Source organism: Alligator sinensis, unplaced genomic scaffold (genome assembly GCF_000455745.1).
Source record: "Alligator sinensis unplaced genomic scaffold, ASM45574v1 scaffold699_1, whole genome shotgun sequence".
Taxonomy (NCBI): domain Eukaryota; kingdom Metazoa; phylum Chordata; order Crocodylia; family Alligatoridae; genus Alligator; species Alligator sinensis.
The window spans coordinates 1,038,087-1,047,634 of NW_005842359.1; the positions used below are offsets into that span (position 1 = coordinate 1,038,087).

The 9,548-nt window shown below is 45.3% G+C and overlaps 1 protein-coding gene across 1 annotated transcript in view; it reads right to left on the bottom strand.

Moving 5' to 3' along the window:
* The window catches only part of PTH2R (parathyroid hormone 2 receptor), a 64,542-nt gene that overhangs the window by 46,452 nt on the left and 8,542 nt on the right, over nucleotides 1-9,548 (bottom strand). The window contains exons 4-6 of the mRNA XM_006029144.3: nucleotides 5,897-6,007; nucleotides 5,673-5,794; nucleotides 2,079-2,176 (exon numbers count right to left, since the gene is read on the bottom strand). Coding sequence (XP_006029206.1) covers nucleotides 2,079-2,176; nucleotides 5,673-5,794; nucleotides 5,897-6,007 — 331 coding nt within the window. The remainder of the gene's footprint in view (nucleotides 1-2,078; nucleotides 2,177-5,672; nucleotides 5,795-5,896; nucleotides 6,008-9,548) is intronic.

The following is a 9,548-nucleotide window of genomic DNA, read 5'->3' on the forward strand; positions in this document are numbered from 1 at the left end:
CCGGGCCCCAAGGGGGGCCGCCGCGGAGCGGGGAGCCGCAGCAGTGGCAATGCTGCCAAGGAGTGTGGAGCTGCGGTGGTGGTGGCAGCACTGGCGGAGCCGCGGTGGGGCAGTGGCAAAGCAGGCAGGGCCGGCCCGCGGGCCCCAGCTGGCAGCGAGGGGAAGGGAGATGAGGGGACCAGGTGATTAGCCATGAAGGCAAAGAGTAGTGACACTTGTGTTCAGGAATATGCGATCTAGCCTGGGGAGCTCTGGGGCAGCCTCCCTTTTGAGTGGGGAGCTCCAGGGATGTCACGGCCATCCCTGGGACAGTACCCTGTTACACTCCTATTGATTTCAATGGATTTGTCCTATTAAATATGAGTATTATTTGTTTATTTAGTACATCTAGTTTGTCTGTTGCCTTGGTATACATATTTTTGCAGCACTGGAGAGCTGTGCCAAACAGCCAACATATTTCTTGCCTTGGAGATTTACTCCAGGGGTACAATCTGAAATAGTACTAGTGCAACAGGACTGTATTGTGGTGCACAGATGTTTTTCACCTGATGTGCCTCAATCACCTGTGTTTTCTGCAGCCAGAGCATGAAAGAGTTCTGTGTATTTCAGGCACAGTGAGAGAAGATAGAGAGTAAAATTAAAAACATAAGAAATGCCTGCGGAGCAGATCCATTTCATTGTCACTTCCTGCAACTTCATTGGTGTCAAATGTCATATGATATCACTTCCTGATGTCAGTTCCTGTGAGGTCTTTGAATATGGCTCGCCGGCACACTGGGTGATAAAAAGTTCGTGATATGGCCCCATATTCAAAAAGGTTGGACACCCCTGATATAGATAGTCGCTGAGAGTTTTGTCACAGGGCAAATGTATATTGCAAGCCATCTGGTACTGTGATTGCCTTAGAGGCAAAACCTTGAAACTACAGCTCAGGGAAACAAGCCAGGATGCTAACAGTATGTCTACACTGCAGCTACTGCTACGACTGCAGCTCATGTAGACAGCTTTAAATTAGTTAGGTTAGGTTCTGCTAGCAGTATAGCCACAGAAGCAAGTTGCTCAACACAGGGCACCCATTCAAGCATTTACCTACACTGAGTTCCATGAAGCAAAAGATAAGCTGCTAGCAATGCAGCAGCTTGTCAGTTCAGAGCTCATTCAGGTGCTCTTATATGAGTTTCAGTAACTGCATTGTAGACCTACTCTAAGTTACAGTACCCCCCCATCCCAGACTGTCTTCTGATCACTGCACTGCTCAGAATCAGCACCCATGTTCTGTGGTGAGATGCCCCTTTCCCTGATATACTGCTCCTGCATGCTCCCTACGCAGAGATGTGCAGTGGAATTTTCAGAAGGCACATGTATGGCTGTCTTCTGCAGTGTCTTTCCTTGGCCAAAAGCAGGACTTTCAGAACTTCTTTTAAGCTGTACCAATTTTCTTGCCAACAAGTGTAAAGAGGAACAAGGAGGGGTAAGGTCTCTGCTTTTCTGTGCCTTCTGTGAAATGTCAAGCATGCTGTTGGAAACTATAATATAAGTAATAACCTTGCCAACTGAAATGGAGTCTGTAAGTCTGTTCCTGCTTTGGTTATTTCAAAATGAAAAATCTTTCAGAAGTGAACGTTAGAGTAAGCATTCAATGCTTAACAGCTGGAGCAAGCAGCAGTAGTCTTTCTATCAATAACTGAAATGGATAGGTCCACATGATGCCAGCCGTTTCAGTTACAAATTAAGCCATCAGGTCTGAAAAATCCATTCTCTGACCATTCTGTGATTCGCTGCATGTGTCACCTTTAACAATTCTGGAGACAGGAATCCTATCAAGTCTGTTGCTGCTTGCAATTTTTATGTAGTTATTGTAAATTATTTTCCCTTTAAGCAAAATTATTCGATTAAGGTATGCAGAACTGCAAAGTAGCCATTGAAAACCACTCTACACATTGCACACTATGTACACTTGGCTCCATACATAGGAATATAAGAAAAGAGAAACCAAGCTACTCTCTGTGAATGAGGAACATGATTTTATCATGTTGGACCAAAGAAAACTGACAGAAGCTGGCTCTAGACTCACTCACCTGAAGTAGCCAATGATGAAAATAGCCACTGCCAATGAACTGAAGGAGATGGAATATCCAACAGTGTACATGATGTAGAGACGTTCGAAGAAATCCCTCTGAAAAAGAAAATGAAAGCACCTTCACTGGTTAGTCAGCATAAGCTAAACAATCTCCCTGTCCAAATTCGTGGATGACACTAAAATATGGGGTGAAGCTAACACCCTGGAGAGGTTGGGGAAGTGGGCAGAAAACAACAGGATGCAATTCAATAAGGACAAGTGCAAGGTGCTGCATCTAAAGAGGAAGAACTGCCATCATACCTATAGACTGGGGGGGACCTTCTCAGCACCACTGAGGCAGAAAGAGATCTTGGAGTCACAGTTGACTCCAGGATGAACATGAGTCATCAATGTGATGAAATAGTTGGCAGAGCCAATTGCACCTTGTCGTCCATCCGTAGGTGCTTCACAAACAGGTCCAGGGAGGTGATTCTCCCTCTCTATGCGGCACTGGTCAGGCTGCAGCTGGAGTACTGTGTCCAGTTCTGGACATCGTACTTCAAGTGGGATGCAGACAACCTGGAGAGGGTCCAAACTCATCTGATTGGAGGCCTGCAGGGAAGGCCCTATGAGGAAAGGCTAAGGGACCGTAACCTTTTCAGCCTCTCCAAGAGAAGGCTGAGAGGGGACCTTGTGGTGGTGTACAAATTCATAAGGGGGGAGCAGCATGAAGTAGGCAATGATCTGTTTACCAGGGCACCCCCTGGAATAACAAGAAACAATGTCCATAAGCTATTGGAGAGTAGGTTTAGACTGGACATTAGAAAAAACTTCTTCACAGTCAGGGTTGCCAGGTTCTGGAATGGGCTTCCAAGGGAGGTGGTGCTCGCCCCGTCCTTGGGGGTCTTCAAGAGGAGACTGGACAAGCACCTGGCTGGGATCACATGATCCCAGGTTTGGTGCCCCTTTTCTGGCCTGCCAGGGGCAGGGGGTCGGACAAGATGGCCTACTGATCCCTTCTGACCCTGGAATCTATGAATCTCCAATAATCCAGTTTCACCTAAAAAGAACCACACATCATGTGTATGTGATAGGGCCAAATTCATTCCTGGTGTAAGATCACAGACCTCAGTAGATATAAGTAGATTTTTTAAAAGAATATATTTGGGTTTCTTTTTATTTGCGTTTGATTTTCTAATTAGTGGGGATCACTCTTTTAAGCTTTAGTCTGTATCCAAGAAAGCTAGAAACTTACTTTTGTTAAGAAAATAGAAACTGAATTCGCCAGGTAATGATAAAAAGCTTGTGGCAAGAGCTTGAAGAGAAGCACTGACTGTGATGAGACTCATAGTGAAACCATGATTTGGCAGCATTGAACTTTGGTTCAGTGTCAGCTCCCCCACTCATTATGGCTGATGAGGGTAACTGGATACAGACAGGAACATATTTTCCCATCCTTATGTAGGCTCAGCTCCACTACTGTGAGCAGTGGAGAGAGTGGAGTTAAGGTTCTCACTTCTTTTAATTCTGCTATCTGTTTTCCTCCTAGGGTTGAGAAACATAAGCTATGTGGAGCTTTCCATCTGTGCAGCTAAGATAAGGGGAAGCTGTGAAGGAATGGGTAGTCTTGATCTACTATATGGACATACTACAACCTGCCCCACAGCAGATAACAGGAGGCCAGTTTAGAAATATTAGTCCCTTTATGCAGTTGGACTCCTTTATCCTTTCCCCATTTTCTGTTAAATAGTCATGGTTTTAATATCCTGGAGCTGAAGGGATTACACTTTTATTGCTGCATTTATTTCTGAATCTGTTTGTCAATACCTTTGCTGTTAAGAGGATAGCTCTAAGCCAGTTTGCTGGAAATCTATAATACAGCAAAGATAGGTATAAGAGTGAAACAGTTAGCATCTTCCGACCCTGAATCTGCACTGGGATCTATGTGGGCACCCAGCTGCAAGATAAATATCAGTTTCAGTGGGAGTTGTGCACATAGGAGATTCTGAACTCCTACTAAGAGCCAGGCTGCACAGTTAAATAACTCAGTGCCTTTAAAATATGACTCAAACTACTCACAGTCATAAAGCTATAGGCCTCACTGACATTATTTAGGGAAAAGTATACATAAAGATATTTGAGGGTTTTTTTTTAAATAATGCTGATCAATTGCATGCCACATCCTATTCAAGGAAAAACCAAGGAACAGGTTTCTTTCCATGTCAGATTGGCAAAGAGCAAAGGTGTTTTTTGCCAACAGAGCATATTATATTAATTTAACAAGTTAGCTGTCATTGCAGTGGCAAGGCACCTGGTGGTGCCCTTAGCTGTTACATTTGTAGCACTACAGACAATGAGTGCCCACTACCATCTGTAGTGCCCCCAAATGGTGGATTTACCACGAAAGTGTTCCTCTTACTTCTGTATAGCACTGTGTTTTGTAGCATCATATGTAGCATGGCACGGAGTCTCTCCAAAGGATACTGCTCTCCCTCCCCTTTTCCAAAGGGGATGGGAGTGAGAGAGAGGCTTGCTCCTTGGAGCCTGCCCAGTCAGGACAAGCTGTCACAGAGCCCTGTTAAGACCCTGCTACTGCCACCACCACTGTGGGAGAACTGGCAACAGCTGCCTCTGCCAACACCACCACTGTAAGCACCACTTGAGAGGGGCTGAGGCCCCCACAATGGTGGCAGCAGTTGTGGGTGCTGTCTTTGACAGCTGCTGCTCCCACTGGCAGCTGCCAGCTGATCACTGACAGCTTGCCCCTCTGCCCCCACAGGGAAAGGGCAGGCTCTCAGTGATCAGGGGCTGAGGAGGGGAAAAAAAGGAGCAGCCCTCTGCCACTCTCTATCCCCCTTCCCCACAGCTGGCAGGTGTACCTTTTGAGGTGCCTTTGTAGCACTCCAGCCAGGGGAATATGCATGCCCCCATAGCACTTTATTTTTTTGCAGTTCTATAAAGTGTTACTTTTTATAGTACTGCAAAATGTACGTGTGTCCAACACCATTGTCTCCCTAAACTGTCTATCCCTATGGCATGCTGTAAGGTTTTTTGATTGAGTGCTTTGTGGCTGCGTTTTTCAAGATGGACTTGAAAGGATGCTCCTGTGTACTCTTTTGGATAAGTACTTCTTATATTGTTGTCTGTAATTCTAAGGGACTTGAATCAGTGACTTGGGTGGTACCTTTCAGCTTTCTGTTTCTAAAGAACCCACGTTTCCCTGATTCCCCACCCAGTCACTGGAATAAAGGGCCCACACTTCTGAGCCAGGAATCTCAAGCTAATTCAGCCTTGCAGAAAGTAGGTGCAGGCCTTGCAATTCTTTTGCCAAGGTTGAATTTAGACCATGCAACTAAATTCAGAATGGTGAGAAGCACTTTACCGAAGAAAGAGCTTCGGGTATCTTTTGTTCCTTTCCTTCTGCATTATTTAAATTAGCTTCTACTTCATTTAAAACTATTGGGTAAATGATGTCAATGACTGGACAACAGTATAAAACACACTTTTACTCCTTGATGGTTCTTTACAGACATGTGGAAATCTTAATGCCAAGACACAAATTTGAGGACCTATTCTTTCCACTTAAACTCTCCCTTGGGAAAACTTGCCATACCTTCCCTGAGTTGATTTCCGGCTGTAAGAAGTGAAGGCATTCAGAGTAATTGGCCCATGTTCTGTTTAAACTCTGCACAAAATCCCAGGTTCCATTAAGGCTACAGTACCTGAAGGCTGTTCCTGAAAGGAGGAAAGGAGCCTTGGTTAGTTTAATTAATCCTTTATTCTACTCAGCTATTCATTTGGTTCAGATACAGCCTATGATAACTACAAAAATGGTACCTTTGTGATTGAAGTCATAGATATAAGGAGGACAGGGAACGGCCAACATTTTTCCCAGTGACCCCCTTGGCCAACAAATTAAGCCATCCCATTCTGGAAAACAGTTCCCCTCTGCAGAAGAGAAAGAGAAAATAACTGTGAGAAACAAAGAACTTTACGACCCTTATTTCCTTTGTCACACTTTCTGAACACATGTGACCAAATAAAATAGTTGATATTTTTAGGCCATGTCTACACCACTTACCTTTTGATACTGGGTCTGTTGTTAACAAAATGAGCCTCACCCTTGCTTCCAGTCAGGTGCACCAGAGACCAGCAATTAAGCAGAGCAGCTCAGAGCAGACCTGAGTACCTGTTCTAGCATGCTCCAAGAAAAAAAACACCTGGTGAGACCTTGAGATACCCACTCAGGATCCTCTGAACTCTCTGTTCTATCTAAATGCCACTCTTAACTTTTGGATTATTTGCAGCTGAACAGTTAAATGGATCCAGCCAGTTTTTCACTCCCATATAATTCTTCATTGCTCACTGGGACCCCAGCTAAATTTACACCATTCTCATAGGGTTGCCTAAAAAGACACATTAAGGATTACTGGGGTTTATGTTCAAGAGCAGTTCCATGTAGAGCACATTGCAGTAGGACTTGAGGTTATGAAGGCATAGATGATGGTGATCAGAACTGAAAGAAAGGGTGACAGCCTTCTCACCAGATTAAGTTGGTGAACAGCACTTCTAGCCACCATTGGCATCTGGAGATCCAGGGGCAGCAGAGGATCCACAAATCTCCCAGGGCTGTGAACTTGAGTGACAAGTGAAAGCTGAACCCCATTGATGATAGGTATTCCAATACCCGCAAAACAAGTGGTCTGCTCACCACCATCATCTCTGTGTTATTTGGATTCAATTTCAGTTGGTTCACATACATCCAATCCCCAACTGCAGCCTGGTACTGGGATAGGACATAGAATGTGGATCCAGGTCAGGGAAGTAAGGAAGAGAGAACTAAGTGTCATCAGTATACTGGGGGTATGTCATCCCAAATCTCTGTATGATTTCACCCAGTGGCCTCATATACACACTGAACAAGAAGGGCACATTGAACAAGCAGGAGCTACCCCTGGGAAGGCATTGCATTTGCTATCAAGCCTCACAGCAAAGAATGCTCATGATGTACAAATCCCTGAAATGTGTTCAGTTGAGAGTTGTTACCCACTTGTTTCTAAAAGAGACTAAAAATGTGGTGTACATACAGTGGGTCAGGTTGAGACCCATATCCATTAGATTCTAAAAGTGCTGAGATCCTTGAGCTTTCTCAAGGGATTAGAGACCTGGATGGCATCAGTATATAGAAGCAGTGACAGTGACAATGACCCCCAGTAGTGGCAAGGAAGAATGGCAGCAGCAGTGGTGAAGCAGGACTCTCAATGGCAGCAGCACCAAAGCAGCACCCCAGTGGTGATAAGGAGCAGTGGCAGCACAGCACCAAGCGGTGGTGAGGCAACAGGAATTTGGGGACTATCAGCTACACTGCCCCCCACTAGCTACTAAATACACCCTGTATCAGACTGGGAGAGAACTCTGACCATAGTGACTGTGACAAACTGTTAATAATTGGTTGGGGTGGGCTATTAACTATTCAGGTTTTTCCTGAGATTGTTGTTAGTCCCTTTATTTCCCCCTTTAATAAACCCTGTTATAGTATAATGATGCCTGATGGATAGGGCTGTGCGAAGCTTCAGTCGCTGATTCGATTTGGCGGAGATTCAGCCCAATTCGGCAGCCAAATCTCCGAATTGAATCAAGAGACCCTTTAATCTTTCCGAATTGAATCGGAACCCTCCAAATCAATTCGGAGAGATTCAGAGAGGTTCAATGATTCAGACATAGACACAGCTTTAAATGTTTTTTCTACATACCTCAAGGTACCGGGTGGCTTGTGAATTCTGAGATGCTGGGGTAGATGCAGTGTCCCCCGGGAGTGTGATGGGCATCCCCAAAGCACTAAGCAGCAGACCCAGAAGTAGACCAGAAACACTTCCGGTCCACTTCTGGATCCGCCGATGAGCATGCAGGGGACCCTCCATGCTCCTGTGGCACACTCCATCTGCCCTACCATCTCAGTATTCATGAGCTGCACCTGGTTCCGTGAGGTATGTAGAATAAATATATAAAGCTGTGTCTATGGTCAAACCGCTGATTCTCCGAATCAGCATTGAATCTTCAAATTTGGACAAATCGAATCAAGACAGTGATCCAAATCAACGAATCGAATCACTGTCCCCTAATTTAGGCCAAATCTGAATCCAAATAGAATACAGCCCATTTTGCACACCCCTACTGATGGGAAGTTGTTCATATTGGAATTCCCAAGTAGCATTTATATTCCCAGGTTTCGGAGTGAGGGCTTGAGCCATGATGGAAAATTTGTGTAAAACCCCAAACTGAACTCAGCCCCTGTTACTGCCATCCAGTGCCTGGCAGTGTCGATCTCCTATGGTCGACTGTATCAAAGATGGTTAAAGATCTAGCAAGGTCAGCAGGGTATAATTTCCTCTGCTGAACTCTAAACAAAGATTGTCTTTGAAGGCAAAAAGCTCAAGGTGGAAGCCAGAGTGGCAAGGGTCGTGCATTCCGATGTGCCTGGAGCTGTCAGGCAACCACCAGTTCAGTGACCTTCCCCCAAAAGGAGAGGTGGGAGATAGAGAGATAACTGGCTGAGGAGCAGTAGTTTGTTGAATAGGGGCTAGATAATCACGGTCTCAAGAACCTTTAGCACCTTGCCCTCTGCAAAGGAGGTGCTGACAAACCTTGCCATCAGTGGCCTTGTAAAAGCCAGTAGTGGTCCCAATTTCTCTTGACTGGCTTTTCAAAATGAATTTTTTGGCAAAGAGGCAAGGGTTTATTACAGTGATATCTTTTATTGGACCAACTATGCAGCTGGGACAGTTAGACAAGTTTTTGAATGCAAGACATTCTTCCTCACGTTTCAGCCTAAGGGAGTGATATCCATTTGGGCTTAGCTTTTTTACCATTAAAACCTATTCTTCACTTCCATTCTCTACATGGACTCTTTTTTCTGTAATTCTTAATGAATTAATCTCTTAGTGAGTTATCTCATTAAGTCAATGGATCCAATTGACCAGGTTACGAAACGCCTGGACACAGGAGGAGGGGTGGATGTCGTATACTTAGACTTCAGGAAGGCCTTCGATACGGTATCCCACCCCATACTGGTGAACAAGTTAAGAGGCTGTGACTTGGATGACTACACAGTCCGGTGGGTGGCGAATTGGCTGGAGGGTCGCACCCAGAGAGTCGTGGTGGATGGGTCGGTTTCGACCTGGAAGGGTGTGGGCAGTGGGGTCCCACAGGGTTCGGTCCTTGGACCGATACTCTTTAATGTCTTCATCAGTGACTTGGACGAGGGAGTGAAATGTACTCTGTCCAAATTTGCAGATGACACAAAGCTATGGGGAGATGTGGACATGCCGGAGGGCAGGGAACAGCTGCAAGCAGATCTGGACAGGTTGGACAAGTGGGCAGAATACAACAGAATGCAGTTCAACAAGGAGAAATGCAAAGTGCTGCACCTAGGGAGGAAAAATGTCCAGCACACCTACAGCCTAGGGAATGACCTGCTGGGTGGCACGAA